This window comes from Lepisma saccharinum, chromosome 2 (assembly GCF_977018435.1).
Source record: "Lepisma saccharinum chromosome 2, izLepSacc3.1, whole genome shotgun sequence".
NCBI classification, from domain to species: domain Eukaryota; kingdom Metazoa; phylum Arthropoda; class Insecta; order Zygentoma; family Lepismatidae; genus Lepisma; species Lepisma saccharinum.
The window spans coordinates 86,531,099-86,548,398 of NC_139230.1; the positions used below are offsets into that span (position 1 = coordinate 86,531,099).

At 35.6% G+C, this 17,300-nt stretch overlaps 1 protein-coding gene across 2 annotated transcripts in view; it reads right to left on the reverse strand.

Moving 5' to 3' along the window:
• LOC145984084 (uncharacterized) overlaps nt 1–17,300 on the reverse strand; it is a 111,667-nt gene that overhangs the window by 39,837 nt on the left and 54,530 nt on the right. For both annotated transcript variants that reach the window (XM_083117485.1, XM_083117484.1), the window contains 5 exons: nt 16,430–16,567; nt 13,511–13,654; nt 6,621–6,764; nt 5,273–5,416; nt 516–659 (listed from right to left, as the gene is read on the reverse strand). In XM_083117485.1, the coding sequence (XP_082973611.1) occupies nt 516–659; nt 5,273–5,416; nt 6,621–6,764; nt 13,511–13,654; nt 16,430–16,567 (714 nt within the window). The remainder of the gene's footprint in view (nt 1–515; nt 660–5,272; nt 5,417–6,620; nt 6,765–13,510; nt 13,655–16,429; nt 16,568–17,300) is intronic.

Below are 17,300 nucleotides of genomic sequence, written 5' to 3' on the forward strand. Positions count from 1 at the left end.
ATACCATATCTACTCCAGTACACTGTGCAGTAAGCTGCACACTTAGGAGTTTTTGGTTGATGTCACTGTCTTGTGATTTTGTGGCAGTAGTTTTCTGCTATGTAGTTTGTAGTTGTTGCTATTTGCAACCACCAATTTGTATACTCCTGTTCACATAAAGTGGAACAAACTCAAACTGTCCCAACCTTTAAAATGTGTCACTTTATGTGAACAGGAGAGTACAATAACACTAGTTGTTATTATTATTGAACTAGTGTCAGGTGGCATTTCAAAACAAAGGGGAGACTGCCAATTTCAGATGGAAGATACAAATGTTTCTTTTACAAATTTATAGCTGGAAAATCAGAGGTTCTACGTTTAAAGATCAGTTACACCATAGATGGATATATCATTGTGTTTATCTCATCAATTTCATAAGTTCATGATTCCTCATCACTGTGATTAACTCAAAAGGTAGAAGATCAATATAAAATAACCAAAATAGAAACACACATGAAAGTTAAAATTCAACTTACAGGATTTCCAGTGAAGGTGTACCACTAAATGCACCCTCAGCAATGTATGATATCTTGTTGTTGTCCAAACATAACTTTTGCATATTAGGAAGATTGCTGAAAGTGCCTTCTTCAATGGACTGCAATTCATTATTTGAAAGGTCGCTGTAAATAGAATAAAAAATGTAGAAAAAATTCTAAACAACATATTTAATTTATGGTAATTTCACTGTAATAACAAATGAGAGGAGAGAGAAGGAGAAGTTGATCAACACAACAATTCTCAGATACATATTAAAAAAAAGTGATGAAACTTGCAAGTATATCCAAGTAATCAACATTTTTCAAAAAATAATGTATTAGCCTTTAGCAGATGGAGCCTTGTGCATGGGTAAAGCCTCCATGATGGAACATATATTGGGCAACATGCAGGTATGTTTTAAAGAGCCGTCAAAATTAAATTATTTTTTTTACAAAATAACTATTTTTTTACTTTCTTCTTCCTCTTCTTTTATTTGGTGAAGGAAAATTAGGGTATTTGGACTATAGGGTTATAGCCTCATCTTTACTGAACAAAACAAGGCATCATTTGTAACACTACCATTCGTAGATAAAAAATATTATTAAAATATTAGCGAATTTAAAATTTTCCAATTGAAAATGCTTCCATCATTAACCCTTAAATGCAGAGGCTGATTTTCCAGGTATTTGCACTAATGCCGAACGTCTTCCCAGTGAGAAATTTGAAATTCTGCATGCATCTAAATGAAATTTTATATTCCCAGGACTAAGAAGGTTAGAGGTACAAATGATATCTCATTTTGTTTAGTATACTTTGGGCTATAATCCTGATGGAAAGAAAATAAATTTTCCATAATCAGTTAGAAGAAAAAAAAAGGAAAGTAACTATTTTCTTACACAAAATTGGAAATTCATCGGACCCCCACACAGACTATGCCAGGATGTGAATCTCCAAAAGGTACCCACATAATACCTGGTGTGTTAGCCATTGATGTTGAAAAATGTACGAAATTATTGCTAATTCTTTCGGAGAAAAAAAAAATTGAATGCACTAACGCCGAGTGATTTCAGCGAGAAATTTGAAATTCTTCATGCTTCTAAATTAAATATTATATTTCCGGAACTAAGAATGTTAGAGGAACAAATGATATCTCGTTTTGTTCAGTATACTTTGGGCTATAATACTGATGAAAAAATCCTTAATCAGTTAGAAGAAGAAGAAAAAGGGGAATATAACTATTTTTTTACATGAAATTTGAACTTCATCGGACCTCATGCAGGCTATGCCAGGACGTGAATCTCCAAAAGGTACTCGCATAATACCTGGTATGTTTGCCATTGGTGTTGAAAAATTTTCGCACTTATTGCCAATACTTTCGGTGAATAAAAAAAATTAATGCACTAACGCAGAGCGTGTTTTCAGTGGCAAATTTAAAATCCTGCATACTCCTACATGAAATTTTATATTTCCAAAACTAAGACCGTTAGAGGTACAAATGATATCTCGTTTCGTTTAGTATACTTTGCACTTTAATTCTGATGGAAAACAAATTTTTCATCATCAGTTAGAAGAAGAAGAAAATGGGAAAGTAACTATTTGAAATTTGAAATTCATTGGACCCCCCCCCCCCACGCAGGATCATGGAGGACATGAATCTTCAAAAGGTACCCTCAAGATGCCAGTGACAAACCGGGTCTTCTTGCCATCTTATATGCTCTTTACTCTTGTTGGATGAGAAAAAAGCCTCAATGCCACAGCTTGCCGCTGGTCACATGCCACAAGCTGGGGAACGCACACACTGAACGAAAGTTCAAACTAATAATTTCAATTCGTCCAACTCACTTTGTTAGTCTGTCATACCCTCTGCCACAACTTACTAAGTACACATATGATGTAAGGGGCTAAAAATAGCATGACCGACAGAAACAAGGCAAATCATTCAACAATACTTCCTTTGTAATCCTACGGCGGCGTAGTTTTGTGACACAGCAAAGAGCAGTTGGCTGTTTTCTAACCCTTTGTTGGCAGCTAGAAGCTTTTGACTTTCTTTCCCTGTCCCCTTCCCCATTCCACCACCCCCACCCATGCTTTTGGCACCAGGAATGTCGGAAGGTCATACTTCTATTGCCAAAAGTGTGTTTTGAAACCCCAAAATTGAGAAAGAAGCGATGTTTTCGAAACTAATGAAAATAAATAAAGAAAAAAAAAATCACCATTTTTCGGACAATAGTGTCACAAGCCGTCCTTAAGGGAAATACCTGCTGTGACACCAGTGTCACGGCCTGTCCTTTAAGGGTTAAGGCCTAAACTGGCCCCAGTGTTTATGGGTTAAAGGAAGAAGAAGAAAATTTAAATTTTAAAAAAAATGTTAATTAGTTTCTTGGATAAAGTAAATACATGGCTCAAGTGTAATATTTGAGAATACTTGTTCTTAAATTTGGGCAGAGCACAGTTTCAAGTTGTTTCAGCTTCTTGAGTCCCTGTGAACCAAACAATGAATGACTTTTGGCAAAAATGTACAACAGAACAAGAATTTGCATAACATTCATGCTGTACTCAAAAAGATGTGTGCAAGGACAAATTTGCAAACATTAGCATATGCTTTTTATACATGTAACAGAAAAAAAAACCAACAAGAACAAACCAAATTTCATGAAATTCCCACATACAAGTTCTGATAGATTCATATTTGATTGGTTCAGTAAATTTTTTGAATCATTCCAATCCCACAAACTACCCTTTATTTAATAACTAAAATAAAGCCCTTTGAACCTGTTAAATGGCTTTTTATTGAGTCATGTATAAATGGCTTTTTATTGAGTCATGTATGGTCAGCATATAGTCTCTCATCACTGTTGTTATCTGGCATTCTTAATCTTTAGCGGACAGATGGTACAGCAGTAATTCCAGACCACTGGAATTATACCTGCCCCAGTACTACACACCAGCAATTAACAAGTTATTTCTGTGAAACTACAGATGATATATCAGTTCTGTCTGTTCTGTACATTTATATACATATGAATGCATGACATATTTGAAATACAACAAAATATGAACATATGAATTTTAAAGTGCAGGCTTTTCAAATGCACAGAAATGTTTTTTTAAAAATTCATAGAATGAGAGTTGAAGCTTGTATTATTTTGGATGGAATGACTAGAGCATTCACAGAAGGTACAATATTGATATTCCATTTCATTGCAGGCTCAATTAGAAGAAAAAGAAGATAATTTACTGAAAAAAAGTCACTTTTCAGGGGCCTTGAGACACGCACATTAAACAGATGTGAATTAAATTTCCATAGTGTACCTACCACTCATACGTACCTGCAATTGGGCTAAGTATAGTTCAAAATTGTCACATAGTTTATCATCAAAAATAATTATAGCAAAAAAGTAGTGTTGTCAACTATTTCCAAGTCTAAGACTAGTAGTCTATTGGTTCTAGCAATTGCTATGTACCCTAGTTACTTGAATTTATGGACCACCAAATAACACTCTTTGATAAATGATTACTTTTCTGGAATTTTTAAAAAATCTGCAATATGTAAAAAAAAAATTCTTGAAAATATTTAAAAAAAAACTTTCGTCCACTTCTGTTTGACCCTTAGGGCAGTGACGAAAATGGTGTGTGATAGTAGGGCGGGCACATGTAAAACAATTTACCTAGCTTAAGAGTACATTTCAGAATTTTTTATTTACATCAGTTCATTGCAGTGGCCACACAAGTCAAGCTCTTCAACTACAGGGTGTGGCAAAAAAAACTTGACTGAAGCTTAACTCATTTATTTCTGAGAAGTACGCAACTGCATGACACAGTACACTTCATATCAAACAATTACATGTTCAACATGTCTGCCCTCATTATTGACATTGACAACATATTCCATTCGTCTTATCATATCTTGGACCATGTTGGAACACTGATCTCATGTTTAATTTAATTTCATGCAGAATCTGTACGAGCATGCACCAATTTCCTTCACTATTCAATGAACACTTGTTTCTTCAATTTGAAGTTCAAGAAACATATGCTGCAAACTTTTTTTTGGCGTGACAGTCAGCTGTGGATTTATATGAAGTAAAGTTGCAAAATGTTGTCTAATACACGACCAACATTATCATTTGTTCTTTGCGAGTCTCCCTTCACGCAGGCACTTGGTGAAGAACCATAATGACTGGTTGCCTGGGGTAACTTGAGGCAAACATTAGTCACTGATTGCATTAAAAAAACAGTCACCAATTTCTTCTTTGTTCGACCTTAGTTGTTCTCTAACCCAACTTAGTAACGTTTGGAGGGGCATCAAGCTTTCAGGTAAGTTCAGTTAATTTTTTTGCCGCACCATGTAGTTTTTTCTTTTTTAAATTTACATTTTCTTCTTCTTCAAACTGTGTTTTTTGAGAACTGGATACCAAAATTTCCCTTGCCACAAGAAGGGATTCCTTGAGGAGGGTATCAAAACCACCTGTTTAGGCTAAGTAGTTTTTCTTCTTACATATTTTTGTGCAACAGTGTACATTCAAAAAGTGTGTGGTTTAATTTCCCAGGTGTGAGAGACAAGCTTACCACATTTTCTTTCAGAGCTGCTCAGTTCTCTTCACAATGTTCAGTCAACATCAAAACTTTAGGCTTCATGTGCACAAAAGGCAAAGAATGCTAACTTTTTGACTACACATAAACCCTCCATTTATCTCTATATTATTTAGAACATTCAAAATATTGATAGCATTCTTATAATAATGTTACAACTTACAGTTCAATCAGCTGTGGACAAAATTCCCATCCATTTTGCTCAATGATACTGATACGGTTATGGCTCAATGAAAGATGATGTAAAGATTTAAGTCCATACAGCCAACCTTTAGTTACAGCTGTGATGTTGTTATGATCCAATTGCCTGTCAACAAAAATAAAAATGTAAGTGGTTGACATAACTGCTAGGAGCTTGTAATAAACTGCAAATACTGTTAAGTATATCTTTTATAAACTTAAAACACTACCAAAGTGAAACATATTTCATGCATTTACACTAACCCTCCAGTAGCTCAACAATAACTCATCATGAAATTGCTTGAGATTCAACAAAATTATGTTTGTATTGTAAACTAATTTAAAGCATGCTACATGAGCTTCCCAGAACGGCAGGATTCAAATATATAGAGGAACCCCGATTTTACGTTCCCATATTTTGCATTTTCCCTCATTATACATTCAGCAAAAGTGTTGTCAAATTTTCCCTGATTTTACATTTTCCCATATTTTAAGTTCTTTTCAGCTTGGTCCCCTGAGAAATGAAATATTGAGGTTTCACTGTACTACCAAATGAGGAAATTCTGATGAAAACATGTATATACGTTTATGATACTGGATGGCTTTCTATATATTTTATCCTCTTTAAAAAAATGTACAGGAAAACATAACTTATTTCAAGTTCAAGTAACCAAAGCCAAACTTTACAATAAATTGTTTTTCAACTAGAAATAAACTAGAGCATAAATCCTGCCTGCAAAGAACATATATAAGAACTTGTGAAATAATATTACAATAAATAAAATTTAATAAAAAACTGCACAGGATTAAATTAAATTATAATTCCCTCAATACATTATTATTATCATCATCTAATTATTACCCTTATCATTGAATGTAAGAACTGCATGTTTATCTTCCTTTACTTCAAGTTTAACAGATGAGACATTTGCCAGATGGTAAAAGTTGGGCAATATTTGTTTTCGAACAAGTGTTCTCGGGTTACCAGCCAGGTTAAGTCGATGTTGGTTTCCAACGTTTCAAGCACATACATTGCTCTCATCATCAGGGAATATAGAAATGGAGACTGAAGGCTTGGTCTGGATCCTGGTGTTCTTATTGGCTGAATCTTTGTTTTTACGGAGAAGTTGGATCCAGGCGTGACAGCTGGAGTCCCACGTCCCTGTTGAGATTGGTGCTTTCCCATGAAATGGCTTTTATTTGTCTTGTATGTCCAGTTTGTGTGTACATATATGCATGCATCCACTTCTCCACCATCTATCCATAGATATACATGCATAAACACATCCTGCATAAACATGCTTAAAAGAAAAACAATATGTAATACTTACAGGATACTGATGTTTTGAAGACCCCAGAATGCACCATCTCTAAGAGCTTCTATGCCATTACGACGTAATTTCAATATATGAAGACCTTCCAAACCATGAAAGGAGAGTCCTTCTATCTCCGTAAACTGATTCCTGTTTAACTCCCTGTAAAACAACATGTGAAATAAATATTTTGTGTACTAGAATACTTCAGATAAAATTTTCATTTATACCAGCTAAGTAAATCATATTTTCTTCACATTTCATTCTTAACAGATACATTTTTCATGCACATTTGTATCATTGAACTACACAAAACCCTACATGCTGAAACAGTATTTCCTAACAAAAATAAATATCTCTAGTTTCTATTCTTCAAATTAATTTTGTTGGTTTCTAAGCTTATACAGTGGAACACCAATTTCATATTTTACCCACATTTTATGTTTATCTTCTTGGTGCTCTGTAAAAAGAAAACAGGTTCCACTGTATGAAATTTTTATATTTGACATATGTAATATCTAGAACTGAGCCAAAACCAATAAACAGATATTCTATCAAATTCCTCCAGTCACTGATTCAAAGAAGGGGCACTAAAAAAGAAAACCCATCCCCAGACCAGGACTTGAACCTGGGAACTCTGTAGAGAGATTGAAAGTCGACCACACAATACAGTAAGTCATCAAGCAGACGCAAACATTTTCTGGAAACTTCCTTAGTTCATGAAACTTCTCACCCCAACAAAAAGTTCTGTGTATTACAAATTTACCTTAAAAAGCTGAGAAACAGGAGTTCTATATTTACATTCTTCTTGGAAAGAAACCAAGGAAAAATAACACGACGTGAGGCCAACACACTGAACAAGCTGACAGCTTCAGATACTTGGGATGTAGTGAGCTGCAGTCAGTGAGAATAGCAACGACAAAAGAAGCCTTCAAAGAAAAAGAAGTGGCAGAGTGGTAATCACAGCATGCTAAGATGCCAATAGAATCTTTGGGATTAGCCAAAAGTGGCAGAAAAGCGAAGTAAAATAAACTAAAATCAGTCAAACAAACAACTCAGAAAAGAGCTCAGAAAGCTGGACCCTATGATGAAGTGAAGAAAAGCAACTAGATGCTTTTCAAATGGTTAGGCAAAGTAAAAAAATAAAACTGTGTTGGAATAATGCTGAAAGTGATCACGAAAAGAGAAAGGCATTCGCCAGAACAATAGGCTGTTAAAAGACACTGGAAGAAATGGTTAATGCGGAAAAGTTCTGGGGGAGAGAGAGATCCCAGAAAATGGACAATATTAAATTAAGTGAATTATGCTGACATGAAGCGTAAGGCAATTGGATGTTGTAGTAAAAAACCTATAATTAAAGCAGAGAATGATGAAGGAATGCTCATAAAACAATAAAATGGCAAACATGCATGCAGTCAATAAAACTAATCAGTACAATTATTGACATTTGTACTGAAAATGGATCACTGGCTCATACCAAAGGAATAACTGATTTCTTGTCCCATCCCTAAAAATACCATATCAATCTACAAGAATGTTCCTCAAATATACGAGATAATCTGGATATTAAAATATAAATAATAAATCCGCTTTTGCCATATATCAGTGAAAACTTAATGAAAATGTACATGATACATGTATCTGGGATATTTGGGCACAATGCCTTCATATACTTTTGATAATCTATTTAAGATACAGTTCATTACAATTTTGATTAAATCTCATATTTGCATTTTTCTTATTTTGCAGTGCCTTTCTGTCTTTTAGGCTAATCTCGATAATGAGAAAGAATTATGACCAGATAAAATTGATGAAGTAACACAAAGTGTAGGCTGGGATTTGAACTTTCAGTGGTGATATTGCGAGTCAACCACGCAACATGCTCAGCCACTGGGTCATTAACACCAGTCTGTGACATGTGTCAGAGTTGAGGTTTTATACTTTTGGATCAAACTGCGAGTCTGGTAATGTTCAGAGATACATGCTTTGGGTGCTACACGAGTCTTGAGGCATCCTACAAATAATTAGTAAAGCTTAGTTTGATTCTGGCTCTATTTGGATGGAGGTGTGGGGGGGTTTCCCACTGAAAACAAGCACGACTTTTAAAGTATAAATTTTTTCTCTCCAAAAGCATCAGCTGCAAGTGGAAATTTTTGTCATGAGAATGGAACACTTATCAGGCAATATGCAGGTACCATTTGAACTCTCACCAGATGATGCGACAATGACAAAGCAAAAGAATAAAAATATTGCATTTTAGAGAGGTAGGGAAAAAATAAGTCAGAATATTTGCACATTTGTGAGAAATTAGTCAAGTCACACCATGAAACACCTAAAAATATACAACAGATTCGCTAAGTTTAGCGCATCGAAATGAGAGCCCAGTTCTATCCAACTGACCTGATACATTTCCTGTTGAGTGCAATGGTGTCTGGTGGGCCAGATCATCACAGAATTGTGTGAATCTCTATAGTTTGGAAGGTCTGTTTACTGCTCCCCTCCCCCAACACACACAAGGCCTCCATTTTTCCCAGCAGCCCACATGTTTACAACCATGGCAGGGTTCCTCTGATGTCATCACGATTAAACTTCTTCCGAGTGCCCTGCTATTTCAAGCACAGGCACATAGCCAGAGGGATTAGTCAGGGGACTGAAGCCACCCAAAATCCTACAAATATCTAATTTAGATAGTGTATAGTGATAATTAAATTTCCTTCTTTACAGGATTAAACATCTTGTATAATAAGTGGTAATATGCTGAGAAATTAATCTTCACAGCTTCCCCCCCCCATTTTCACCTTTAGATGGTGGCTGCTGATTAGGGATGAGCCCCCCACCATTAAATTCTGGCTACGAGTCTAACATTATACAGCATGAACATGCAACACACTTGTTTTTAAGAGGAAAAATACATATTCTATTTTCAAAACCAACGCAGGAGCTGGACTTAACATGACTTGAGATTTCGAAGTATCGAGTAAGCTCCGCGTGAAAGTCTCATGTTCTTGTTTCTTTTTCTTGCAACAATCGGTGCTTGCCTTTAAACATGACAATTGAGGTCTTACATTTAGTTTCAAACATAGAGAGAAAGAAAAAAAATGAAAATTGTTGGTTTTTTGTATTGTTCAATTTAAGTAGTGCAGTCTCCAAAGTATTTTCATTCAGGTTTATCATTTTTAGTGTTTTTAGCAGTATTATCAAAGTTATTAACACAATATAAACTGACAATTCACAAAAGTAATATCAACAAGAAAATACAATAGCATGCTATACTGTTGCGACCATAGTGATGCACATTGGCCAGTTCTGCTTACTATGCCCGTCTGGCTGGACAGTCAAGCTTTCCTCCTTCTTGGACCTAGCGAGTCAGCGAGTAAGAACTGCCTCCCTGGGTTTCTTGAAGCATCAAAAGCCTACGGGTAACTGGCAGGCCTTGCAAACTTCTAAAGATCCAGCTGTCTTATCTACATCGAACTCTCATTCTGGCTCCAGATACAGGAGCCAACTTGTAGATTCTAACTGTTCAAGGAGCACTTGAAATGTTCTCACGTATAATCAATTTGAAATTGAAGAGAATTCTTCCGTGGTAGAAAATACTTATACTACTGACACTTGTAATGGAGAACAAAGCAAGTTACGCAGGAAGTGCCACTGTAAATACATTTTTGGAATATTGTGTGGCTGGTGGTTGTTGTACATTAAACTATTTTTTGAATAACTTTGAAAACTTTTGCTACAAATTTTCCCTCTGGTGCAATTTTGCTAATGCACTATTCAAATTAGTTGCTCAAGATGCCCCTCCCCTTTTTGAAAAGTTATACCATTCGTGACTTGCTAAGTTTGTGTTAGTATCTCCTCTACAGTACAAAGATAGCTTCTTTTGTTTTTGTAAATTTCATTCTGAAGGGAATTTTATCCTCAATTTATGTGCAATGTAGTACTTTTTCAACCATTACTGATGTCATGTGATGCAGGAGAGGTACTCAAGACCAAAGCGACGTGCTACAGGGAGAGTTCCCAACAAAGTGACAAGCAACATGGTGACTTAAGTATATTAAACAAGCGTTTGCTGCTAATTGTGCAAACAACAGATCTAGGTGACACATGTCACTTTGTCACTTGCATGTTGTTCAAACTGGGGAATTTCCTCAATAGCTTGCAACGTGTTGCCGTGGTTTGTTGTTCAAGCATGTGTGATGCAATGAGTGTCTTGCTTTAGGGAGATTGTGCACCAAAGCAACAAGCGGCATGCGACACTTATTGCTTGAGGATTTCACCAACCGAACGCTGGCCTGTGCTGCCCGTCACACTGCTAGAGTGTGAAATGTTGTTCTTGATAGGCTCATTTCCAAGTGACATGTGTCACGTGTTGCTTCAGTCTGAAAGCTGCCTTGGACCGAAGGACCTGTGTCGCTTTGGTGTGAAATCCCCATATCATTTGTCACATGCTGCTTTGGTATAAAATCTTCTTGAGGAAATGGTGCAGTCAGAGCTTTGTGTCCCTACTGTTTGAAAGGCTGCATTGATTACAGACTGCTTGGTTCCAAGCAACACTTGTGGTTTGCCGCCTCGGTATGAAATATCTCTCAGAATACTATTTATATTCTAATAACATAGAAAAATAAACTCTAGTACAAAATCCAACATCTGACATCTGGAACCACACTGCGATGTTTCTTCTTGTGTTACACATGCTATTTAATTATTTTATTAAACTTTTCTTTCCAAATTAATGCCATTTTGTGACTACAAATCAATCCACAAATAGAACTGTTTCCATCAATTCAAGTACTGCCTTTCAAGACAAACAAATCTACACAATATATTCCAAAAACTAACTAAGCTCTATTACTTTCATAAGAAAATTAGTTGTGTTACTGTCACTGCCATCTATGTTGTCATCCACCTCGGGAACCAGTTTTAGAAGTCCTTTTCCACACTACCTATTCAAGGCCCTTTAATTTCAAGAAACCAACGACGTAAAAATGAAACTGAGAGATGTTTTACAATTTCAAGACCAAAAAATTGACATAAATGAACAAAACACACTTATCTATATTTCAAGACCCTCAAAACAAATTTGGAAAATATGTTGTTATCGGTTTGACATCATAATGAACACATTCTCATGGAAAAATATTAATTTAAAGTTGCAAAATCTAAAAGTTATACAACCTCAAGCCCCTTGGGACTAACATAAATTTAAATGTCTCCATGCGCAGTGAAATTTAATTGCCATTGACAACACTGCCAGTGGTGCTCGCGTCAGACTGAAGTAAGTACGCCAGGTTTCATGTGACTTTTTAGCTCTCCTGCAACTACTGGGTAAATAGAAAAACTGGCAGGCATCAAGGCCTGTGGATTCTTGTTCAGGGAAGTTCGCTTGCACAATGTCCAACACCTGGCTTGACGTGTGTGTTGTTATCGGTTTGACATCATAATGAACACATTCTCATGGAAAAATATTAATTTAAAGTTGCAAAATCTAAAAGTTATACAACCTCAAGCCCCTTGGGACTAACATAAATTTAAATGTCTCCATGCGCAGTGAAATTTAATTGCCATTGACAACACTGCCAGTGGTGCTCGCGTCAGACTGAAGTAAGTATGCCAGGTTTCATGTGACTTTTTAGCTCTCCTGCAACTACTGGGTAAATAGAAAAACTGGCAGGCATCAAGGCCTGTGGATTCTTGTTCAGGGAAGTTCGCTTGCACAATGTCCAACACCTGGCTTGACGTGTGTGTTGCATATTATTTTAGGTGTGACTCGTTGTGGATGGGTTTCTTCTGGGTCTCATGCAGGCCTCTGGTTGCGACATAATGTCAATTTGTTATATTTAATTACAGAAGGAATACAAATTAATAAGATTTCAATTTTCTCATGGTATGGGATAGCATAAATTGTCTTTTGTAGTTGTAAAGTCCATAGTACGGCAGCGAGCTTTTACATTGAATAGACAATGATTTTGGCATTTACCGTATAGGAATAATGTACCCCCCCCCTTCCAATTAAAATATCAGTCCTGATGTTTGCAATGACTACGTAAAAATGTCATGCATCGCCAGTGACCCTCACCTCCCAGTGTTGCCTATGTGTAAAAAAAAAAAAACCTTATCATCATCATCTACTGTATAAATTATTTTTTATTCAGTCATAGGCTTGTAGCCTAGTCTGTACTAAATAAAACAAGATATAAAATATTAACTCTGATGTTCATAGTTTCTGAGATATAAAAAAAATAATTCAGAATTTTGAATTTCCCACAAAAAACAAGAACAGCTTTTACATTTGAATATTTTTTCCTCTGAAAGTATCAGCAGCAAGTGTAAAATTCTTGCCATGAAACTGGAACAAATATCAGGTAATATGTGAGTAACACTTTGAACACTCACCTACTGACACAATGAAGTTTAAAATTAATTAAAAAAATTAAAAAATTTACTTTCATAATTTTCTTCTTCTACTTGATAAATGAAAATCTTTTTTTTTTTTACCATAGGCTTGTAGTCTAATCTGTAGTGAAAAAAATGACCTAAAATTTGTAACTTTAGCATTCATAATTACAGATATATAAATTTGTATTTAAAACCTTGTGTACTTTTAAACTTCCTGTTGAAAACATGTTCCCTATTGTGGCCCACATTGGAAAAATAAGCCTCAGTGTTTAAGATTAAATCTGAAATGTGGGAAGAACAAAATATATATATATCCTCCCTCAACCAATCATGCAAAAATATCATCTGAACCTGTTGGAGGAACAACTTCATGTATCATCATCAGCAGTAGAGAAACCAAGATGAGCAGTTTCACAAGAAAGCAGAATGGATTCTAGCACTGAATAACTAGAATATGAACTTCATTCAATCAAAAGAAATATGCAAGAAATAGGTGGTTTACTTGTACTTACAAAGTTTTTAATTCCTTCAACTGTCTGAATACATCTTTTGGAAAATTAAAAAGGCGATTTCTGTTCATCTTTAATTCTATTAGTGATGTCAAATTATCCAAGCTACCCTTTTCAATGCTTATTATCCGATTGCTAATTAGGTTCCTGAAGAAAAGAAAAATTATATCAATACATTGAAATATCTATAAATAACAGTTTCTATAAACTGAATTAAACTACACTAAATTCAGTGATGCAACAGGTTTTTGAGGCCAATGTCTACCAACAGTTATAATATTTTTTTCCCCTTTCTTTATATATAATAATCCTTTGCGCAACAGCCCTGAAGGGTCTTGGCTTACCTACCGACTGCCGGTCTCCCTCCCATGCTTTCCTTTGTCACCTCTAAGCGTGGACATCTGCAACCAGTATTGGAATAGTCGGGGGGTCAGCCCGATGTATCCCCAGCCGTTATAGTAGGTTTCCGGGACGGGATTACGCTTACTCATTCGAAGCTCCCAAATTTCCTCATGATGGTGGGTTGCCACCGGCCCTATACGTAGACCGAATAAATTCTGACCAGAGCCGGATTCGAACCCATGCCGTCCCATAACTATCCCAAGACGAGTGAATGCCTTAACCCACTCGGCTACGGAGGAGGACTTTCCTTTCTTTACAATGATGAAAATAAATCATATTTAACAAAAGATTTCTGCAATTTTTAAAGTGACAGCAGTACATTATACAGCACATTTCCGTTATACCATTCAAAAATACTGATTCACTATATGGGTAGTTACAACTAGGTATCTTATGCTTTGGTACACACAGTAGATGGGAGTATCCCACAGGTAAAAAAGTGGAAGTGAAAAATCAGGCAAAATTAGGGCAGGTTCAGTAGCTCAGTTGGTACAGCAATGACAGGGTATGTAAAAGACCAGAGTTTGAGCCCTGAACCAGCATTGTTTGATTTAATTTCTAAATATGTATCTGTTTCGTAATTATCTCCATTTATTCATTGGACTATGTTGAGAATAATGCTAGCCCACATGCAAACCAAAAAAAAACTTGATAGGAATCTGAGAGCTTGGGTTAAGCAACTCACAATGAAGGACATGGAAGGTTGCCTCTAATTTTCCAGCATTTAGAATGTATCTTTTCTTTTTTAGCAGAAAATGAAGTTTAGCTTAAGTGAAACAGTATTTGCTTTTTAGCACTTCATTAGCATAATTGGAGTGTAGTTCAGATTTTTAAACTTATCACATGCCCCTTTTGTGCCTGTGTATTTGTCAACTATGAATTTATTGCCACAGTTCTGAAGACCCTACATGCACATTACAATGTACGTTTTGTCAAGACTAAATGTACTGTAGCACAGCCAAAAATTATATAAAAAGAAAACTTAACTTTTTTTACACTAATTACACTAATCCCGCATTGTTTGTTTAACTTGATTTCACCAATTAATTTTAAAAGTCCATTGCTTCCATTGTCTGAGGTGTCTCGGAAGCAAGTTTTATTACATTAATGCTTTCCTTCCAATCCTCTGGAAGGAAATTTCTCTTTTGTTTTCTTCCACATATGTTCATATCAGCAGATATAGCTTTTGACACAAGAAAGGTACCACACCATTACAAACACAACAATTAACCTTTACGTGCCCAATCAAGATGCTCTTAGGTAACTCTTGGGTGGCCAATCGTCTCGATCCAAACGCTTTGTCAAGGTCGTAGTTTTTACGTTATAACCGAGCTATTTTTGGCTAGAATTCAGATTTTCTTTTTTCATATTGTTGTTAATACATGTATTTAACGGAAATGATTGTTGCACATTTTCATGAAAATGGCAGGAAAAAGGCAACTTCTTTTTTGAGTCTTTTTTTTCAAGAGAAACATTTTGCCGACAAAGGAAGGCCGGCTTTGTTGTTCTAAAGCAATGCATTTCCCTCACCCCTGAAAACTGCAGTTGAAAGAAGTTTGTTTATCAGTTCCCTCATCCTGCTGCACAATTTGTAAATATTTGATGACATCTGCGGCATTTCATGATAGGAAGATATGTCACAGACGCAATCAAATGTTGCGTTGCCAACATACAGGCGGCAAAACGGAATTCTTTTTAACGTTTGTTGTGCCTAAACGACGCACATGTTACTGAGGAAAGTTGTTTGTTTTTGACGTCCTCTATACATTTCTGTGATCCGTGGACACCATTAAAATGGCATCTCGTATATATTTGAAAATAACCTAAAAAGCAATACTATAGTCTAATTACACATACACACTCGCATACACACGTTACATTTCTCACTAAAATGTTAGAAATATATATAAACAAAATAGCTAAGAATAGAAAGGTTGCGACTACTGTTTCTTACATGCCAGCAATAATTTCTATGTGCATCTTGACCTTTTTTTTAGAGGGGGGGCAGGGGGGAAACCCCCATTTTAAAAAACATGATTTTGGGGGGATTCCCATGCCACATACGCCAAATTTGCATACATTTTATATAGTCTGAAAATGTGGTTCATTCTGTGTACAATGGTATATCATTCAACTCTCTAGGGCAATTAGGCTCCGATCTACACTCATTTAATTAAAACTCTGCATTTTGCTCAAAATCAGCTCGGGCACCAAGGGGGTTACCTGTGAAAATGGCCTTGGGCTCCAAAAGAATAATAGTTAGCCTCCTTAGTACAGTCACACACCTCTGGATCATAATGATTTCATAGAAAGTAAATGGGATCATTACAACCCAGAAGTGTCCGTGAATGTCCAATTAGAATATAGTGGCAGCATATTTAAGAAAAATGCATTTTACGAAAATCTTGCACTGTTTTCATCTTTCTAAATGGTAGGAAAATTATGACAGGACTGATATGGCACCTGTTTTATACAAGATTAAGTAAAACATGATTGGCTTCACACAGTATAATCACTTACAAGTTTTGAATGGATGTTCCAGCAGGAAAAACTCCTACAGGGATTTCTACAAGCTTATTATGACTGAGATCCAGGGTCTTCAAATTATGCAAATGCCTCAACACAGTATGATTTATGCTATGAATTTCATTGTGCGACCTACAAAGAAAAAAACATTTATGTTGTTAATATTAACTGAAATTAAATTTGCACACATCCTTCAAATCAAATATACATTGCAAATTATTCACCTATTCAAGTAATATACACACAATAAATCAATAACTACATTATTCAATAGGTAACTATACTTAAAGCATGCATAATTACATGTAATAACAGAGAGAATGGAATTGTATTTTTCTTATCTAGTGTTGATTTTCTGCCACTTTTGGCTCATGAAGACGAGTGATGATTAGATGACATTTATGAAGAACACTCAAAGAACATCAATGACCATGCTGGGAATTGAACTCAACAACTTTGGCAATGAAATCGATAGTCAATGACTTAACGTGCCCACCTGGCCACAGAGTTGACAACAAAGGGAACGTAAAACAAAAAATATAAAATTAGTATGAAGGTCATTGATTCATATATATTAACCTATTTTTACTGAGAGTTCCACTAACAACCCTGCATATTGGTTGATGTCATGACACCACTGACCTATCTGCACCCTCATCCTCCCACATGCATCATGGTTATTTAACTCAATTCCCTTTTGTGAGCATATTAGGAAAATATATGCTACATAAGAATTTATGTTTGTGTATCTCAATACAGTAGTAGTTATTCATAGATAAAATAAATAAATCAAGTGAATTAGATATGAAAGCATTACAATAAAAAAGAGCTTTAGTATCATAAGTTAAGTTTTTATCCTTACAGG